The following is a 21,437-nucleotide window of genomic DNA, read 5'->3' as shown; positions in this document are numbered from 1 at the left end:
CTTCTGTTTAACGCTCATACTGTTTGATCGCATTTTCACCCACACATTAATTTCAGATTCTGAGCTAATTGTAAAAGCCATAGAGTTACGTGACTAGCTTTGATGACAGCAGGACTTGGCAGTTTGAGATGACAAGGAGGAATGGAAGAGGAGGTAGAATTTAGCTCACATTATTCTCGCGGGGGCTGGGTGGTGCGAAGTTCATTGTGCATTTTCCACGATGATTTGTCAGTGTCGAGCACTTGCCTCTTATTTAAACTTACGTAGATGATTATTGAATAACTTTACTCCCTAACTGATTATAGTCGGAATACTGAAATAATTCTAATGTAGTTGCTAAGATTGTTCGAGAAATGATTAGAATCGTTAATGACTCGATCTTATTTCTATTTTACGTTAGTGGTTCCAGTCACAGACAAAAGCTCACATCAAAGAGCTTAATGAAAGGAGGGATAAAAGACGAAGAAAAGCATTTACAAATTTTGGAGGAAGTGAATAACTTGTCCTTTACTAAGTGCCAGGTCATAGTTACTGGGAAAGGCATGAGAAGGTAGAGAACTCCGAAGCTTCGAGGTATGAGGAAAGAAACAGTTATCAAAACGGCCCACCATGGGTTGCCAATAGCCACACAGTAATCATATGACAGCAGCATGCCGAATGTTATGTGATCTAGACAGTGGTGGGGGCATACAAGCAGACAGCTCTCGGGAGCAAAAACCAAAGTAATATTACACCTACAGAAGAGGGACAGTGAACCAACACTGCGGCGTAGGGCAAGTGGGTCAAGGTTTGAAGTTAGCCTGGAGGAGTTGATAAGTCGGACCGCTTTCGACTCTGCCAAGTAAAGATGTAGAGCTATAACCACCCCAGATGTGAGAGCAGTACTCCAAACAAGGAAAGTTCAATCCTCTGTATGAACTGAGCACCTGTTCGGAAGAAAAGAAATTTCGACATCTGAACAGGACTTCCAGTTTCTTAGAGGCAGACTTAGCTATTTCCGTGATGTGGCGTATCCAAGATAGTATGTATGTTACAGTATTCACCACAGAGTATTCTTCATTACTAGGTGGTGTTGTAAGACGCACGCATGTCAAAGGTAAACTAATCGTTGGAACCTGCTGGACTGACAGACTATGACTGACTGATATGTATATTACGAAGGACATTTGATCTCTGATAACAAATGCAGAATGATGAATGGCACCATTGCCTTTACATTCAATACGGTTACTCGTATGATTTCCAACGCAAAACAGAATAAATCAGTGAAGAAGTTTGAGAACTCTCCTACTCCAGGTGGTGGTTGATAAAGCAGTAACTTTGGAGACTTTAGGAGAGTATAGTGTTATGAGAGGGTATCTGGGGCAGGGGAGAAGTTGATCAAGAAAACATTTGGGAAACGGAAGAAAAAGTAAGACAGACAAGTCTTGGTCCTGCCCGAGGTAGCACAGAGGAGTCCATCACATCCTTCAAGAATTGAATTCATCTTAAACCTTTGTGAAAAAAAGAATGCAACTATGAAACATAGAGAAATTCAGTTCATTAGCCATGTATGTCGTTAAGTGAATCCATCCTTAATATATGTCAGTAACATTGCCTCTACATATCAAAGGTGAAATTGCACTTCGGTAGGAGTTTATGTAATCTTATTTAACGTATTCTTTCTAAACATGTGGCATGGCACATGTTGTGTCGCACATATAGAAAGATTACATGTTAATTAAAATCATGTGAACTAATGAAGTGCGATTTCATCTTCATAACTTTCGTCACGGACTGGTGTGATCATATATATATATATATATATATATATATATATATATATATATATATATATATATATATATACATACATTTAGGGCGCCAGGATTCGAACTATTTGGTTGGACTTTCTCAGTATGCCATCTCATCCTGAACACACCCCATCGACTTCCTTATCATCTTATTCAACAATACTTCAAGACACTCACCCCCACCTCTCTTTTTTCTTCTTATTTACACCTAGATCGTTCCCATTCGTCCTCTTTTGTTCTCGCCAAGCTCTTCACCTCCCTCAAAAGACAGTTTCTCATTTTCCCTGAAGATCATTCGCACACTCCCATCTCCCATTTGACCCTCTTCTCAAGCCCACACCATAGCCTCCTCCTCCAGGGGTGTGCGCGGGAAGTGAGTGAGGTATGGCATCAGGCACGGCTGACGTCCTCATTATCCCTGACAGGTTTGATTCCACCCCGTCGCTCCTGAGGGTCACCGCTAATTTGCCCCTGATGGCTGCCTGATGAGACGGCATGTCACTGACTAAACTGCCTCTACCTGACGCCTTCGCATGCAAAACAGGACATCTGTTAAGGAGAAAGTTTCATCATTTTCACTTTATTCTTGAAATACACGAGACGTTTCGGGCACACGGACTCTGCCCATTTACAGCCAAGTTAATCATAAATGACACAACGCTGTATAAGAACAGGAATGAATCACAGTTTGACATGTTACAAATGAGAGCGGTGAGGTAGATGATATGATGATCCGTGGACCGTGTTCCCTCGGAGTCGGGAGGGGTCAAACTCGGTTAGGGAGTTTGCCTGAGGTTTCCGCACCTGAGAAAATCTGGTTGACGTAGAGACTGGGGTCCCTTGGGATGCGGTAGAGGATAACTGTAGAGTTCTTGTTTATTATACTTTGATGATTTATGAAGAGATTAGAGTCTCTCTTATACATGGCTTCTGTTATCTGTAGTCTTGTAGGGTCGTGGCAATGTTTCAGCAGTAACGTGTATTTCAATAAGATGCTGACGAGTGAGATTCGTGTTATATTCAACCTGAATTTCAATCATCTCTTCACTAATATAGTTCCTTCCTCTCTACTCATCCATAGAATTATTGTACGTCCTCATGTGTTGCGTATACTTTAGATTCTCCCACAAATCTTTTCGTATTCTGTTCATCAAAATCATAGCAGTAATTCTGCATCAACAGCCACGTTCCTCTTAAGACATATGTTGTTCTTCTGTTCCGTCTTATATGTTGTTCTTCTGTTCTGTCTCGTATGTTGTTCCTCTGTTCCGTCCTATATGTTGTTCTTCTGTTCCGTCTTTCATGCCGTGTTCATAAGATTTTTATCTGTGGTTGTGACTATCGTAAATTTTGCCTCGCAAACTTGACGAACTGTTCCGTGGCAGTTTGAATCGTCATTCCGTCCACCAGGAGCACAACTGATCCTTGGGTACAATAGCCCTACTTATGACCTGACCCTAAAGCTTCGGTCGTGGATTAAAGAAGGTCACGCCGTCACACTCAAGGATGGTCCCCTCGTGCTCAAGGGCTGGACTCCCCGTTGTGCTCAAGGGCCGGACTCCCCGTCGTGCTCAAGGGCCGGACTCCCCGTCGTGTTTAAGGGCCGGACTCCCCGTCGTGTTCAAGGGCCCGCCTCTCCGTCGTGCTCAAGGGCCAGACTCCCCGTTGTGTTCAAGGGCCAGACTCCCCGTTGTGTTCAAGGGCCGGACTCCCCGTCGTGTTCAAGGGCCGGACTCCCCGTCGTGCCTAAGAGGCTAAACACCTGCATCTCAGAGGAACCAAACGGTGACATTCCGTACACAGGCAACCTGTGGCACACTGCCTTCATTTCAGGCTCTCACATATAACTCGCATGAGGGCACCTGTGTAACCACCTGCCCCCACTCCCTTTCGTCTTATGTCCTGTCACGTTACTTCATCCCCGGCGCCTTAGAACATGACGCCTTTACAGCCTGAACTATCCAAACACGTAAGCCCAAATGCAGCACACGCTTTGATCTCCAAGTCTGAAAAATCTAGTCTCCCGGGTCTTACCTCCCCCAGCAGGCAGATCCCCCCCAACCAGACAGCTCCCCACCAGTCAGTTCCACCACTGTAGTGTCCTGCACGGAGGCTACGTCGTAGCTAGCAAGGTTGTCTAGTGTAAAGGGTGGCTATCAGCGGCTGGATTCATACGGAAGTGTTTGATGATTCGGGTCCACGAGAGATTCCTGTATAACTCGCTGTTCTCGGTTAGGAAAGCCTTGTCACCCAAGACGACGTCGTGGAAGGATTTCAGAGCGTACAGTTCCTGGGCAGCCTGGACGTGTGGGACCCCAGCGGCGTGGGCCACCAGCCCCGTGGTGAAGACGTCCTCCAGCGGCAGGAAGGGCGTGTGACTGGCGTACTGAACGAGCCTCCTGACGGCGTCACGACCCACGACGTACGCCGGGCCCAGCACGAAGGGCGGGAACCACTCCTCAGGGTACTCCTCCTGCAAGAGTTGAGGATTGGAACCAGTACAAGAGATGGTGAAAGCTTGATACTGCTGCAGGAAGTGGTGAAGGATGAGATACCAGCCTGGAAGTGTTGTTGATAAGTGGAATCTGGTGTAGTGAAGGGGGAATGAGAGAGTCACTCCTGCACGTTTTTGGTGAAGAGGAGAGTGAAGGGTTCCTGGAAGATTGGAAGAGATTGGGGGGGGTCATCTGATGCCACGCAGTTCGTACTAAGGCGACAGTGTAGTAGAGTTAGATGCTGCACTCACAAAATCTAACACAAATATGCTCAAGGTATTCCATACTCCACGCCTCACTGACGATGGTGTGAGTTAAGCTCACCCAACATCACAGCATTCGTTGCATTGTTATGATACTAGACCTCGCTCAGGAAGCATGGACCTGTTGCTTGTGAATTTTTCTCGCTTTTCGCTTGTGTAGTTCCTCCAACGTGTGAGGATCCATACGCTCACGTCCCAATCACCTTTTTTTTTTTTAAGTAGTTGACGGATCGCGTCTAAAACTAGGCTCGATAATTGCTCTTTTTCTCCTCTAATTGCCTGTTCCTCTTATAGCAGTATCTTAACGTTAACTTCTCGAGCGTTTCTGTACACGTTTTGAGAGTTTAAAGCGAAGGAAAATCATAAGACGACCCTCATATGTATGTAGATCCAGCGTGAATGGATCTATGATATGGATACAGGTTATTGCAACTTAACATTCCACCACTGACAGATATTTATTCCTCCGACAGTTGATGACTGGTTGGACGGTGGACAGACTGGACTGGTATACTACATAGGTATCATCCACATCCCTTTTCTGTAGCGCTTCCTCCACAGTACAGCGTCTGTATTGTATTCCGAATACACACATTTCATAAAAAAAAAGGCGTAGATTGTATCTCCAAAGATTGTATCCCACTGTTTGTGTGAATGTCGAAGTGACAGTCCATACACCCTTTTTCCTTCCCTGAACCCACCACTCTTTCTTCACTCCCAAGAGACTCGCTGCTCCTTTGGACAAACCAGGTCCTCCATCCTTATTTCGAAATACCTCTGTCCACGAATTCTTACCCTGCTGTCCTCATTATGGGACGTCATATGCCTTTTTAAACGCTACCTGGTCATTGTGCCATTCATATTTTTCGTCCATCCAACGTCTCTTTCTTCACCATTCCACTTCCCTTCCGTCACCCACTATTAGAAGCATTTCTGCTAAATACCTCCTCATAAATCTAGCCCAAACCCCTTGTATTTTTGCTGGTTGACTTAGCTTGTTCCACATCTCCGGAAAGACTCGTTTGTTGGAGAAACACTTCCTCGCGTGCCTCAGTACAACACTTCTCGCCTAATGCCCCAATTGTGTCGTCTTGTTCTGCCATCAAAGAACTGTTCCATGTCAAGGTGGGCAGCTGGAGATTCATTTTTTCTCATCTCTCTCTCTCTCTCTCTCTCTCTCTCTCTCTCTCTCTCTCTCTCTCTCTCTCGATCTCTCGATCTCTCTCTACACCCAATTCCTCTTTGATTCATTATCTTTTCGTGTGTTGTTATGTACTCATTATCTTTTCGTGTGTTGTTATGTACTCATTATCTTTTCGTGTGTTGTTATGTATTCATTATCTTTTCGTGTGTTGTTATGTATTTATTATCATTTTTGTGTGTTATTATGTATTCATTATCTTTTTTGTGTGTGTATGTGTTTTCTCCTTATACATACTCATATCTACACACTCAGACATGTTTACATATTTATGTACGTATATATATAGCAGTGTGATTCTAATGTGTTCGTGTGTGAAGCGTCGGATTTAACAAAAATCGCTGAAATAGGCGAAGATTCCTTTCTAAACATACTTTTCAGATTTAAATCTATTTTGTGTTCAACCATTGTGCACTATAGTTCGACCCTTGTGCACGATAATTGAACTACTATGCACGATATTTCGACCCTTGAGCACGATAGTTCGATCCTGAGATACGATAGCTGGGCCTCAGTCCTAACCGTTTGAAACCAAGTCTTTATTCTCAGGGATCGAACCGTCGTGTCAAAGGACTTAGACTAAGTGACTGAAGACTAACCATAGTCAGACCCCATTTCCCTCTCCTGTGGGGCCGCGACTGGGTCTCCAACCTGCCGTAGATGTAGCGGGTGGCGGAGTGTGGCAGCTCTTCTCCGTCACGACTTTCGTCACTCCTGTTGTCCCTCTTGGTAAACAAAACAAATAAGGCGTGTGTCATTGGTTAATGAGTTATGATTGGGTAGAGATGCGAAAGTCTCAGTACTAGTTACAGAGCGAGCGAAAGTCATATAAAAGCAATGGAATCTACAAATATTCACCAGTATCCACCATTTAATAGCCCTCCCACTAGAAAAGTCAAAATTCAAGAAGCCACCGTTCACTCAACCATCTCCCAAGATCATTTATCAGGTTCCCCACCACTGGTGTTAGACGGTGACTGCTCACTCGTCCACTGGAAGTGACGGCATCTCCCTAGCGCTCTCACCTGGTCGCTGGCCATCCGCCTTAGGAAGAAGGTCCTCAGGTGGAAGGGGTTGACGAGGACGTCGTCGTCCACCTTGGCCACGAAGGGCACGTCAGGGCAGCGGGAGGCGACCCAAGTCAGCCATGAGAGCGTCTTGTACGTCAGGTTCCTGAGGAAGGAGAGCGTCCAGGTAGCAATAGCCAGTCCTTGGGCTGGACTGTGGCTTGTAACATGGGTATAAGTAACCTAGAACTTTGCTGTAGCCTAGTATAGGACCATAACATGGCTCTTCGGTCCATATAATCTGAAACACTATATGGTGCACTTTTCTGTGGCGTAACCTAGTACTGGGGGTGTATACGCCTGGTCCTGGGATTGTAACCTGGTGCTGGGGGTGTAACCTGGTAATGTCGTGTAACCTAGTCATATAGGGATCTTCTGGTATATCTGTGCTTCAAGAATCATCATCATAAATGTTGCTACCGTAGCGTACCGACCGCCTTGCCTACACCCAGGCCTACACCTCTATATCCGCTGCTGTTCCTGGACTCGCTAGCGAGCTTCCTTGGTCACGAACTCAAAATCAAGTCCTAATAATTACTTCCCATAACGACTTCTAAAACGTTACAAACTTTCCGCAAGCGTAAGTACACCTTCAACGTTAAACAGAGAATTCCAGTGTCTTCTTAATCACGTAAAAATAGAAAAAATCGTAAAAAAAAACAACAGTTGTTCTATATTGTCAGAGTGTGTCAGGAACCCCCCTACAGGCACTTCAGGTGTGTTAGAACATGAAATGCCCCGATGGAGCAAGTTGTGTGGGGTCGGACGGATGCGGTGATATCCACTACTGCGTCTCGAGTGAGTTCGGACGAGCTAAGTGCTGAGAGGTGGTTACACCGATGTCTTACTTGTAGGAGTCGATGAAGTTGGACTGGATGATATCGTCGTGGATGGCGACCTCAGCGTCCACGGCCTCCTGGAGGGCGGCGTCCAACGTGGCCCCCAGCACGAACACGGCCCTGCCTCACCAAGGGTCGACCCATGAGACAAATACGATCAGTTCCCTTAAAGACTCGACTCTCTCTCTCTCTCTCTCTCTCTCTCTCTTCTTAATGAACCGACTATCTAGCCCATTCTACTCGCACTTCACAATGATAATTCTACCCCAGTGCCTTACCCACCAGCCACCACTAACCTTAGGTCTACCTTCTCCTCCCTGCATCCTTCTCTCTTGTCTCTGCTGTACACTCAGCACAGAAACGACCTTTACACTTTAGAGTGATATGATATAAGACATGGACGAAACAATCTGAGAGCATGCAAACCTCTTAAGGTTAACAGGTGATCATTCTGAGACTTGTCGTTCACTTGTGTATAGCTCGTTTTTGTGCTGTGTGTACCTTATCTCCTTCCTTCTCCCTAGCCCTCACCCTGACTCATCTGCCCTTACCATGGTCGCTCCTCCCCACAGCCCTTACTGTGGGGCTCCTCGTGCCTCCCTCTACCCAACCCTGCCCCTCACCTGAGCCTGGTGTGAGGATAGAGAAGTGGGTCAGCCCAACTGGACCTGATCTGCTTCCTGCGGGAGGTGTTGGCCAAGGCAGAGGGCACCACGGCCAGGATGAAGGGTTGGGTGGTGTTGCAGACGGTGACGTGGGCCAGCTGGTGCCTCCAGCTGACCTGACGGGGGACGGGGTTCACCTTGGGCCCCCCGAGACTCACTCGCTCCCTTGAGTAGATGAACCTGTGGGTCGAGGGAACACTTAAGTCTCATGTAGCTTGATGGGGTGAATGAACGATGTAGCCCCAGTCGACGACCCAGGTGACGACCAGACATCAGGTGAGCATGGAGGTGTGTGGCCACAGTAACCTACCTAAATGGCCTATGGCCACAGTAACATATCTAAAAGATATGTGGCCCAAAATGAATTACCTAGAATTATATCATCCCAGTAACTTACCTAAATAATAGGTTGCTCTATTAACTTAGCCTGACGAATGTGTTACCCAGTAACTTAACCTAACTAATGTGTTACCCAGTAACTTAACCTAACTAATGTGTTACCCAGTAACTTAAGGTAACTAATGTTACCCCCAATGATTTACGTACAGGCAGCGCGCCTTCCAGCAACATATGTAACACCAGAGCAAACCTTAGTCAAAGTTGCGTAACCGTCCGCGTGACTTGCCTGAAGCGTTCCTTGTAGGGCCTGACGGGTGAGTAGTGTTCCTGGACCTTCTGCTGTAGTCCTTGAGGTCGGGGCTCGGCCGTCGGCACTGGTCCCACCCTCCGACCGGTCAAGTTCGTCGAGTCCCGAAGCCTCTGGTCCAGCCCGGAAACACTCCCGTTTTCTGTGGAGTTCCTCCTCAAAGGCAGGACGAAGCTGAAAGAGAAATGTCGAAGGTCATCAGTTATGTATATCAAGCCCCTTGAGAACGACCCAACGACCCTTGACTATGATAACAACAACCTTTAAACATGATGACCTGGCCTTTAACCCAATCCCGAAAGGTCAGCTGGAAATCCTCCAGACCACTGGAGTTAAAGGCTCCAGCACCCGCTCACCTACCTACCTTACCGGCCCGGTGATCGTGGCTCCGGGGCCGCCACCCCTCACACCTGCCCCGCCACTCCCGTTGAGCTGCGCGGGGACATGCTGGAGGACGGGGGGCGCGGGGTCCAGGACGGTATGGACGTCCAGGAGGAGGACGGTCGTCACCAGCAGGAGCACCACTGCCGCCCTCTGCTTGATGAGCCTCCTGCCAGAGTGACGCAGCGAACACACTCCTGCAACGACGTGAACTGCTCTGTAGCGACGTGCGACGCAGCATCATCCCAGTCACTGCATGTCTGCTGACATCAGCAGGCGTCCCAGTCACTCCATGTCGACACTGCTAACATCAGCAGGCGTCCCAGTCACTCCATGTCGACACTGCTAACATCAGCAGGCGTCCCAGTCACTCCATGTCGACACTGCTAACATCAGCAGGCGTCCCAGTCACTCCATGTCGACACTGCTAACATCAGCAGGCGTCCCTCTTTAGCGCATGTCATCAATTTCACTTTACCCTGAACTCACTCGACTAATTGAGTACTTATCGAGATGTGATCATCGCTAATGGAACTCGTTGATCATTGCCCCGGTACACATTACACACACACGTGCATGTCAGCGATCACGCTCGGAAACCTACCCTCACACACTCTACCGTAAGAAGTCAAAACATACATGATGCACCACTTGCCAGAGAGAAAATTATCATGTAACGCTTGGGTATGAGTCTGCGGTAAAGAAGATCATAAACATAACACAAAAGAAATGGAACAAAGTAGAATTATAGTGGTAGAAGGTAAGGACAGGCTAGATAGTTTCCATGTAAACATGAATTGGGAAATGAGGTCCAGTAGACATGATGTGGGTGAGGGTCGTGAGAGGCCTTGTGGATGTACAATGAAGGAGTAGGAGCGTAGGTGTCTTTAGCCTCAAATATCAGAAGACAGAAGAAATATAACTAAGTTTAAGGACGTCGTGTGCCACGGGTAAAGATATTGGGGGAACTTCAGCCACCCGCATTATCTGAAAGGTACAAGAAGGTAAGAAATAAATACGACATGAAAAGGTGAACAGACAGACTTTGGAAAGAATCATGTGAACAAGGCAGGAAAGAATTCAGTGTTTTTCCCTTAAATTCGTCAGTTATTAAAGAGCAGCTAATTCGACGAGGGAATCGAAGATGATGAAGTGGCAAGGTCTTCGTAAGCAGTGAAGTGATTAGAAAAGGTCGTCAACAGACTGCTTAAGGGCTCTGGTCCATATCACACTATCCTGACGAAATCTCTCCTTGTGTACGGATCCACTTAACAAGCCCTTTGTCATGACGTTCATCAAAGACGTCGCTGGAGGAAAGTAAAGAGCGAGGGGAGGCAAGTATCGTACCCATCTTGAAGAAAGGAGACTGGGAAGTTGTGCTGAACCACAGACCAGTCATCCTGACAGATGGGGGGTTGTAAGATATTGGAAATGATAATCATAAAGCAGACAGATAGATTTCTTGAAAGGAGAACCTGCTTAAGAGATCGACAGCACCGGAAATGGGGAAGTTGTGTGTGTTACAGACTTGAGACACAAGGTCGATTAAGGAGCTGGATTTTCGGGCAGGGATGAGGAGGGGACTCCGCTGATGGACAGAAGGTTAACTTAAAGGAAGGAAACAGAGTGTACATCAGTGTGGCATAAGAGTGTTTAATCTTGGTACTGTTTTTCCTCATGATCTCTGTAAATGACTTATTTGAGGGATTGGACTCAAAACCGTGTTCAAGGAAAGTATAAATCTAAGGGGATTGCACCAGTTTACAAGGGGACCGAGACAATCTCCAAAGTTGGTCTAATACAAGGTCGATGGTATCATCCCGAGGAAATGTACAAGTAATGTGGATGGGACACAGTGAGAGCAAGTCTGTTTCCAAAACATCATGTAGCAGGGAATAAGCAGGAGAAATCTGTGTAGGAGAGGGACGTAATGATCGACACTGATGCTTGAGTCCCACCTCAGGAGGCAGAGTAAAGGAGACAGATTGTCTGCTCAGAAATATTAGAATTTCATGCAAGTGCATGGATAAGGAAGATCTTCCAAGTTTTGTCACTGCAGTTTAAAGAAGGACAAAGAACTCGTAGAGAAGGTCCAAAGGAAGAGGACAACAAAGATGGCACCAGAATGAAGAGAGCTGAGTTATAGTGAGAAGCAGTGGCTATGAAATTGTCCACCATGGAAGAGAGAAGAGTAGGGGATGACTTGATAACAGCCCTTTGACTTTTGAAACAGTTTGTTGAATTCGAGACCAGATGTTAAAGAGATGCAATTATAGAACAACCAGAGGCTACGATATGAGATTAAGCAAAAAAAATTTCAGAAAAGATGTAAAGAAATTATTTTTGTAGAATAAGTGTTAAGAATGAATGAAATACATTGAGTAATGAAGCTATGAATGCGGACAGTGTACACAGATTGTAAATGTTATTTAATAGAAAAAGTTTGAGACATGAGATTCCACAAGTAGAACACTCCCTCCTCGTACTGTTAACACACACACACACACATACACACCACACACGCACGCACGCACGCGCGCACACACCTACATTGGTGTGGTCAAACCTATTATCATTATTATTTCTGTTATTATTATTATTGTTATTATTATTATTACTATTATTATTACTATTATTATTATTATTATTATTATTATTATTATTATTATTATTATTATTAGTGTTGTCATTATCATTATCATCATTATGATCATTATCATTTATCACCCACTGGATGTATACTTCCTTCGTCACGAAATGGCGTGACGACCCTCGCCAGACACAGGCGGATTTCACCTGCCTTACCTGCCTCCATCATGGCCTGTTGCACGGAGCTGCCGGCGCTGTTGTACCTGCACTGGACCGCTACAGGGAGGCCTGCCTTGATGACAGTGGCCCGCTGGCTGGTGTCGGTGGCCCTCTCTTGACCACAGTGGTCCGTTTGGATGGGTACAGTTGGCCCTTCTTGACCACAGTGGTCCGTTTGGATGGTACAGTCGGCCCCTCTTGACCTCAGTGGTCCGTTTGGATGGTACAGTTAGCCCCTCTTGACCACAGTGGTCCGTTTGGATGGTACAGTTGGCCCCTCTTGACCACAGTGGTCCGTTTGGATGGTACAGTTGGCCCCTCTTGACCTCAGTGGTCCGTTTGGATGGTACAGTTAGCCCCTCTTGACCACAGTGGTCCGTTTGGATGGTACAGTTGGCCCCTCTTGATCACAGTGGCCCGTTTGGATAGTGTTGTTGGTCCCTCTTGGCCACACCGGTGTGTTTAGATGGCACAGTTGGCCCCTCCTGGCCACACGGTCCGTGTAGATGGCGTTGTTGGCCCCCCCTTGGCCACAGTGGTCCGTTTAGCTTCAGTGACTCGCTGGTTGGCACCTCCAGTGGGCGGGGAGTCCAGCCAAAGCTGTCTGGAAAGGATGGTGGCAGTATTCACGTGAGGATGGGAAATGATATAGCGCCAGTGCAGAACATTCCAACACGGTGAAGATAACATTTCACACACGCAGCAGCAGCCTGGCTGATCCACCAACAGATTGGAAAGGACGGAGGACACTCATCCTCACTCACACACACACACCCACACTCTGTGCTTCCACCTTTCACACACACACACACACACACACCTCCTCCCTCACACTTCCCACGTAGCTCCCTGCCTCTGGCCTACATCTCTCAAGTATGGACGCTACTTTCGCACACTGGTTCTATTTACTACTCCCCCCTCATTGGCTACTACACCTGGTGAACTCTCTCTCTCTCTCTCTCTCTCTCTCTCTCTCTCTCTCTCTCTCTCTCTCTACCTTAGTGAAAGTATAGACGCACCAATGAACTGTACAGAGTGAGTGTTGCGACTCTCTTGCCATCGAATACTCTACCCGTACATGAAGCCAAGATTTTTGTTCGCTTTATTGCTTCTTCACATGCAGACTAGGCTTTCGCTTATCAAAGAGATCAGTATACCGAAGTCTGCTGCCTCATTTACCTTTACGTAGCTCGAGAGAATTCCCACTGTAGCTCGCCTTCACGTTTTTGCTACCGAGTTTATGTGGAATTCATCAAAACGTCAAGATTTGTTTGCTACGTGTGATTCCACTCCATCACTGTGCCCACGTCAGTTTGAGGCTGGAGATGTACACCATTTGTTATATCTATTGTTGCCTTATTTCCATTATTTCCCGGCTTAGTATCGTCCGTGAATGTTATTCTGTAATGTATAACTTTGTTGGTAAATACACCTTCTATTCTTGTTGTTATTATTATAATTATTATTATTATTATTATTATTATTATTATTATTATTATTATTATTATTACTATTATCTTACAAACTCCCAATCCTCAGGAACTTTCCTTGTGTTAAGCGACTTACTGAAATGTTCGCTAGGAACTCTCCTTGCAGTGAGTGACTTATTGAAGAGAGCAGTTGGGGCTTGATTAACTCATTTTTCTTTAATTTTCTCGTCTACAGATAAACCTATCTGTTGCCTAACGTTTTATTTACTTTCCTTTGACTTCGTTCTGATAGTATATCTTTCAACTTATATGTTAATATGTTGGAGAGGGTTTATTTTTTTTTCCTCTCCTAACAAGGCAGTTGGACCTGGGACATGAGTCACGTCATCGCTGGTAGATAGAGATAAAAAAAAAAAGGTAATTATAATCATTTAAGATTCATGCCGTAGCCTCGTTGCCCTGACCCACGTCACCATTTTCGATAACTGATGGACTAATTTGCTAGGTAAACGACTCTCTTGCTTTCAATATACTAACTCCTTCCAATTTCGTTTGGTATTTTTAGCGATATACTTCATTACTATTCGGATATTTGACTAAAAACTCATAAAGTCATATGTATTTCTTTACCTCATTTACATACCTTACTCCATTATGCTAATAACTGTTATTCAGTCTAGTTTTCCCCCAATATTAGTCTTTTTCTAAACGTAGCTTTAAGATTTTTATTTCATCGTTTCATCGTTTTTTTAACTTAAGACTTGGAAAATGACTGTATGCTACACATTGGCCATTATGTTCCTATTACACCTTTCACTGTGTTTCAAGCCTATCCAAGCTACGTCAAAGGAGTATAGAGTCATATCCTATATCATCTGAGACGATAGCAGGTGTGGCTGTTAAGAGCAAAGCGAAAATTCATTCAAATTTGCATCTAAAATTACGTATCAAGCACCACTTGCGCCTCAGTACACCTGTTAAACAACTCCATCCTGAGCAGCAGCACGAGTTGTGGTGTTATAATCGTCTCGAACGTACAGCCAAGTTTGTCAAGTTCGTTACGTTTGGTTTGGGTGAGGTTATTTTCGCCCGATGGTTTCTGATGCCCCTTTTTTTTTTTTATGAACGATTCTGACCGTTTCTACAGCAGATCACTACCTCTTTTTTTTTGGGGGGGGGATGATTTTTCACCACTCAAAACCCTCCCTCCCCTCTAATTTCATAGCGGGGAAACCTGCGAACGAATCCTAACTTCTACTTTCTCGCAAAACTGATCGTCAACTCTCATAAGAATGGTCTCGACATTTTTTCAACGGCTACATCTCTTCAGAGCAAGACACAGCCGTCTACTTCATTCCCCCTCCTTATCACCGTTAAAAAGAGTCTAGAGGTACCTAGGAATAGCATAGGAAATCCCTACTAACCAGTAATGTCATACATGTCCTCCCACATAGCGTATCTATCAATACTGCATGCACTGAACGTGGAATAATCTGATGTATGACTGGGATTTATAGCGAGATGTGTTTACGTAATGGGGGACGGACCTGCTACACATGCGCAGTATATCTTTTTTTTTTATGTATATACCTACGTAACGCGTCTGTAACCCTGCTGAGCAGCCTGCCAGAGCAGTGAAGCGTGTAGTTCATTCAGTCGTGGCCCTTCCTCTGTAAACATCTCAAGCCACGGGTAAAAAAAAAAAAAAAGAAATAATTGCAGCCACAAGTTTTACAGACTCACCTCCTTTTTTTGTAAACAAAGGTTCGCCGGTCTATCGTCGAGGGATGAAAACGCTTGACCACAAAAGACGGTTCCCGGTGGCGAACCTGAGCAATTCCCCTGAAATTAAAATGTGTGAAGTTTTATTCCGGAGCCGCCCCTTGAGGGGCGTCATTTGCACCGACACGACAAATTGAAAAGAGATGTGATATTGCCAGTACCACACCACAGACCTCCTCTACAGCATGTTATTCTAACCCCTCGTCACCTGGAGAGCAAAAAGACCTTTTACGGCGGGAAGGTTTCCTGGCGAAGAACTCCTCCAGTTGATCCCGGGTGATGGAGGTAAACGCTCCAGCTAAGATGGTGACAGGTCGCACCATATGTGTTGGTGAGGAAGGGAGAGGGACAATTGTGCGGTGCTTCAGCGTCCACATCGCTTATAGCTCCCTCACGCCCCCAGAAAAGCTTCTGGTGGTTTCAACGATCTATAGAGGGATATCAACCCTGTGCGTTGAAAGCATTTATCATACCACCAGCTGTTATCAGCTCTTCCTCCAGGACCCACCTGTTTTCCCACTAGCTGGACGCTGAACATCCCAGAAGAGGAACCCCGCTGACTTGCTAGTATATTGACGAAAAATTATAGAAATTCTGTCGCAACAGAAGAAAAAAAAAGGGTGGAAAACCAATAGTTCCGTATACGTATGGCTCCAGTCCATCATCCTTATGACGACCTAACACCTGTCTTAACATTCAGGTGTTCACCCTCACCCCGTCGTTACCCCTCACAGGAAGGAATACCTTCTCTTGCACATCTGAATCCGTGTCACTTCTCAGCTGTAGGTTACGAGTGATAGAAGTGGAACACGGCGAAACCTCTGCTTGGAAAGATGCAGGGAGGAGAAAAAGATTAGTCCATCCTGCACTCCCTGAGTGCAGAAACAGGGAGCCGCTGCGCCCCTCCGTCTTGTGAGAAACAGAATCTACGAGCAGAGAATCTCACAGTAGTACCACACAAACAATATCTCTCACTTCGTTCTCACCTTAGTGGCTTGTCTCTCCCAACAGTGGGTACTGGATCTCTCCAAAGTCTCCCCCCCCCCTCCACCAGAAGCAGTCTTTCCCGCTAGTAGTGCTGTCGTCTGGCAGTATAGTGGTGAGCCTATACATGACAGACAACGTCTCTCCTCGCCAATGGGTAGCACCTTTCACTGCGCTCTCAGAACGACAGGTGGAGTCTCTCCCTACACCATGTCTCACAGCTAGCAGTAGTAACCCTCACCCACAGCTGGCAATGTTTATCAACAGTGTCTCCCTCCCTCTCTTGATAGTCTCTCTTAGCTAACGTCTCTCGTTCGTCTCACTGCGGTGGGTGGTTATCTCACGGGAGTGAACATCGTGTCTCTCACCTGTGCGGACGATATTTTTCTGCCAGTTCCTCACCTGAAAGCATATCAGTCACGTTACCCACTGGGGCCAGCCACCCAGCCTCGCCTTAAGGGTAGTGTGTGTGCGAGCACAGACACCGTAAACCGTACTGACGGAGCAGCGCATGTGTGAGTCCATGACGACTGACGGAGACAAGTGTGTAGGAAGAGGTGGGCCACAGGTTGGGTTGGTGTGTGTGTGGGGAGGAGGGTGGGCCCGTGTAGAGGGGGGAATGGGTAGGCCTGTGTGTGTGGTGAAGGTAGGCCAGTATGAGGGGGAAGGGTGGGTTGGGATATGGGGGACTGGTGGAGCTACAGGCTGCGCCAATGTATTGGGGACAGGTGGGCCACAGTCTGGGCCAGTGTGTAGGAAGGGTGGAGCAGTGTATAGGGGGACGGGTGGGCCATAAGATGGGCCAGTGTATGGCGGATGGCTGGGCCATAGACCGGGCTAGTGAGTGGAGAGGATGGGCCAGGATATGAAAGATGGTTGGGCCACAGTCTGGGGCCATCGTGCGAGTAAGGTGGGTTAGTATATGGTGGACGGATGGGGGGCCGCCACAGGTGGAGTTGGTGTATGGTCGTGCCAACATCAGCTCCAATGTTTTGCTGGCGTTCGCAGGATGTGGTCATTATCGGGTCCTTCATCCTGGAGGGAGCAGACGTAAAGGACGAATCCTTTGTAGGGCACAGGAGCTTATCACTGCCGTGCCCAAAGGCAGAGACGCCCCTCCCCTCTGGGGCTGTCTACCCAAGCGGAGGTTGGTGCTCATCAATCGACTAACCCAGGGTAGGATGAACGGCTGGGCGAGCTGTGCGACCGGGGGATCGAACCCCTGACGGTGGCTTGGTGGTCAGCGAGGGTAATGATGACATTTACCCCATAAACACACATGAAAGTCACGGAATAAATGAATCCGTAATGTACGACCTGCCTCGAGAGTCGCGCTATTATCATACTATCAACATATCATCATCATCATCATCACCATCATCATCATCACCATCATCACATCATCATCATCATCATCATCATCATCATTATCACATCATCATCTTCACACCGTCATCATCACTAAACCCTCATCATTTTCGTCACCACACCATCATCATGACATCATTGTATTATCATCACGTCATCATTATCACGCCGCCATCAACGCAACATCACCAAACCATCATCAAGGAACCATCACACCATTATCATACCATCGCTGCACCACCATCACACCATCATCATACCATCATCACACCATCATCACACCATCACATAGCCATCGCTTTACACCTCACTGTACTATCATCATACTATTATCTCCCCACTATCATGTCATCATCATACCATTATCTCCCCACTATCATGTCATCATCACACCATGACCCCTCTCCCCATATTTATCAGCCACAGTATCATTCAAATTCAGTTTCCGATTTCACCAGTGTCATTTTTCTTTCACCCTTATTTTGTTTACTCAATCAAATGGTTGTATTAAAAGGATGTAAGGCATGTGTACGAGTAGGAAGAGAGGAGAGTGAATGGTTCCCAGTGAAGGTTGGTCTGCGGCAGGAGTGTGTGATGTCCCCAAGGTCTTTTAATTTGTATATGGTTGGGGTGGTTAGGGAGGTAAATGCAAGAGTCTGGGGGAAAGGGGCGAGTATGCAGTCTGTTGAGGATGAAAGGGCCTGGGAAGTGAGTCAGTTGTTGTCTGATTCGGGTGAGAAGCTGTAGAAGCTAGTGACTGAGTCTGGGAGAATGTGTGAGAGGAGGAGATTGACTTTAAATGAGAATAAGAGCAAGGTTATTAGGTTCAGTAGGGTTGAGGGACAAGTTAGCTGGCATGCAAGTTTGAATGGAACAAAGTTGGAGGAAGTGAAGTGTTTTAGATACTTGAGAGTGGAATTAGCAGGGAATGAAACTATGGAAGCGGAAGTGAGTCATAGGGTTGGGAGGGGTTGAAGGTTCTAGGAGTAATGAAGAATTTGTGGAAAGAGCGAACTTTATCTCGGAGGGCAAAAATGGGTAAGTATGAAGGAATAGTCGTTCCAACAATACTATATGGTTGCGAGGCATGGGCTATAGATAGCGCTGTGCGAAGGAGGGTGGATGTGTTGGAAATTAAATGTTTTAAGGACAATGTGTGGTATGAGGTGGTTTGATCGAGTAAGTAATGAAAGGGTAAGAGACGTGTGGAAATATAAAGATTGTGGTTGAGAGAGCAGAAGAGGGTGTGTTGAAATGGTTTGGACATATAGAGAGAATGAGTGAGGAAAGATTAATAAAGAGAATGTACGTGCCAAAGGTGGAAGGAATAAGAACTGGGAGACCAAATTGGAGGTGGAAGGATGGAGTGAAAAAAATTTTGAGCGATCGGGGCCTGAACATGCAGGAGGGTAAAGGCGTGCAAGGAATAGAGTGAATTGGAATGATGTGGTATACTAGGGTCGACGTGTTGTCGATGGAGTGAACCAGGGCATTTAAAACGTTTGGGGTAAAGCATGGAATGGTCTGTGGGGCCTGGATGTGGAAAGGGAGCTGTGGTTTCGATGCATTAAACATGACGTCTAGAGGAGACTGAGTGTGATCGAATGTGGCCTTTCTTCGTCTGTTTCCTGGCGCTACCTTGCTGAAGCAGGGGGCGACGATCGTATGTGGGGGAGGAGAATAGAATGTTTCCATATATATATATACATATATGGATGAAGGCATGAAAAACGAAGATGAATGTGGCGCTTGTCTAGCTCTTTCTTCCTGATGTATATATATATATATATATATATATATATATATATATATATATATATATATATATATATATATATATATATATATACTATAACGGAGAACATTAGGGGTCATATCGTTGACTGGTATCCGCGTAGCCTAGCCACTGATCGATATCTCTGTCGCCAGTTTACATAACACACCCCCCCTTCCCTCAGTTCGGCAGGTAGTGAGGCGTGGAGCCCAGCGCCCTCTACCCACGGCAGCAGGTGATGACGATACACTTGGCCCTGGTCACACGTGGCTCTGTATACACATTATACAGGTGTAACAGGTGTCCGACGTGATCTGCCGTACACCAGCGTGGGTTTGGTCGTCTCCCCCCCCAAAGACACACCTGTCTTTGCCGCATCTCTACTTTGTTGCCCCATTATCTTCTGTAGCGCCTCCCTACTGACTTTTCTTGTATGTACTCGCTTCAGACTTACTCATCCCCGACTCACACACTTATTACTCAACTCTCTCCTACTTGGATACAATATTTACTCCTGACACTGTGCTGAACAGTCCACATAGAGAATGAGCTGTTCAATTCTGGTCAAAAGACGTCGTTAAAGATGAGGCAAGACAGCAAAGAATATACACAAGATCAGCAAAATTGGTCTCGTTACTTAGAAATAAACTTTAATCATAAAGATGATGAGATGTAAACAGTTTTCTGTCAAACACTGATCAAAGATAAACACAACCCAGCTGCAAACAGGAGCCACAAAACTGATTCCGTCACTTACAAATAAATAAAAAAACAAAACAAATGAATTTAATTTCCTCCAAATATAAATGTTACATCAGTTTTCTGACTATTGAATAACCGTGAACATAAAAATTGTTTGGTAATTGTTTCACGTCAGATCAAGATATGATGACCTAACATAATACGAAGTTCAGGGAAAGGTGAGATTAAACACATGGGGCAAACATTTCTATAGCATTAGCGTTGCAGAACTTTAGAATATATTACAATTTGATATTCTCAATGCCAAGACTATCCCTTCTTTCGGAACATATATAGTGGTGGGTGGGGAGGAGCCTTCTGTTTTACCACCCTGCCTCCATCTATAGTGGTGGGTGGGGAGGAGCCTTCTGCTTTACCATCCTGCCTCCATCTATAGTGGTGGGTGGGGAGGAGCCTTCTGCTTTACCATCCTGCCTCCATCTATAGTGGTGGGTGGGGAGGAGCCTTCTGCTTTACCATCCTGCCTCCATCTGTACGGATGAGGAACTTAAGATACTATTACCCTCCTCCAGCAGAGCTTCTCGTCATATACCAACAGGTGTTCTGTTATCTGTCCTTCTCATGACTCTGTACCTACTAACTCTCAATATACAGTCCACTCGCCCCTTCCCTGTGTGACCAGCCGTGTACCTACCCGTTCCATACTCAAATGGCTCGTACTTACCTGCCATATACCCACCAGACCTGGGCCGTGTGGAGCTGGCAAGTACTTGCGTGTGCTCTCTGTCCTGTAAGTACCACTAGGGGGGGAACAGTTACACTAACCCCTCCCCCTACCTGACGTGGCTGGCTGTGTGGTGCTGTGGCTTCCCCCGACATGGCTACCCCTTTGACATGGCTCTCGCATTCTGTGGTCGACTCAACACATGATGGGTCTCCATCAGCCTCGTACAGGTGTGTGTGTGTGTGTGTGTGTGTGTGTGTGTGTGTGTGTGTGTGTGTGTTGGGAGGTTGTCGTGGATACCTCTTGTGTGTTGGCGGGGCAGAGCAGCGGCCCCACACCTGCTACAGTAACCTGGACATATGTTACAACAGGTGTAAGGGGTTGGAGGGTAGGGAAGGGAGGCGACCGTTGATGCTCCCTCAACCCCCGTGGTTTTGGTGCTGTACCACCTTCCCTCCGCCCGCCTCCCATCACACCTCTGCCTCTCTCCGGCGGTGCTCCGTAGCCAGCCCCTG

At 46.3% G+C, this 21,437-nt stretch overlaps 2 protein-coding genes across 5 annotated transcripts in view; one reads left to right on the top strand and one right to left on the bottom strand.

The window, feature by feature from the left end:
• The window catches only part of LOC139765509 (beta-1,3-galactosyltransferase 4-like), a 140,817-nt gene that overhangs the window by 106,936 nt on the left and 12,444 nt on the right, over positions 1-21,437 (top strand). Inside the window, exon 1 of one of the 4 annotated variants that reach the window (XM_071692997.1) lies at positions 17,212-17,530. The exons of 2 other annotated variants lie outside the window; for them this stretch is intronic. In XM_071692997.1, coding sequence (XP_071549098.1) covers positions 17,227-17,530 — 304 coding nt within the window. In that variant the 5' untranslated portion in view covers positions 17,212-17,226. Of the gene's footprint in view, positions 1-17,211; positions 17,531-21,225 lie in introns of those variants that run through there. One more of the 4 variants, XM_071693006.1, reaches the window with a different exon arrangement.
• Positions 1,909-12,379, bottom strand: LOC139765474 (beta-1,3-galactosyltransferase 1-like). The gene is made up of 8 exons (XM_071692867.1): positions 12,156-12,379; positions 9,334-9,547; positions 8,949-9,143; positions 8,282-8,503; positions 7,668-7,778; positions 6,778-6,925; positions 6,352-6,477; positions 1,909-4,266 (listed from the first exon to the last, which is right to left on the bottom strand). Exons 1-8 carry the CDS (start codon positions 12,166-12,168, stop codon positions 3,931-3,933), a joined length of 1,365 nt encoding a protein of 454 aa, XP_071548968.1. The 5' UTR covers positions 12,169-12,379; the 3' UTR covers positions 1,909-3,930.

The sequence above is a fragment of the Panulirus ornatus genome, chromosome 4 (assembly GCF_036320965.1).
Source record: "Panulirus ornatus isolate Po-2019 chromosome 4, ASM3632096v1, whole genome shotgun sequence".
Taxonomy (NCBI): Eukaryota; Metazoa; Arthropoda; class Malacostraca; order Decapoda; family Palinuridae; genus Panulirus; species Panulirus ornatus.
The sequence above is the reverse complement of the archived record's forward strand: the minus strand, read 5'-3'. Positions and strand labels throughout refer to the sequence as shown.

What these genes read in the sequence shown, in the direction of transcription:
- LOC139765474 (XM_071692867.1), bottom strand. An exon ending in CCCTACAAGGAACGCTTCAG is followed by an intron (nt 8,504 to 8,948) that starts GCAAGTCACGCG and finishes CTCGACCCACAG; the next exon opens with GTTCATCTACTCAAGGGAGC. An exon ending in TATCCTCACACCAGGCTCAG is followed by an intron (nt 7,779 to 8,281) that starts GTGAGGGGCAGG and finishes TTGGTGAGGCAG; the next exon opens with GGCCGTGTTCGTGCTGGGGG.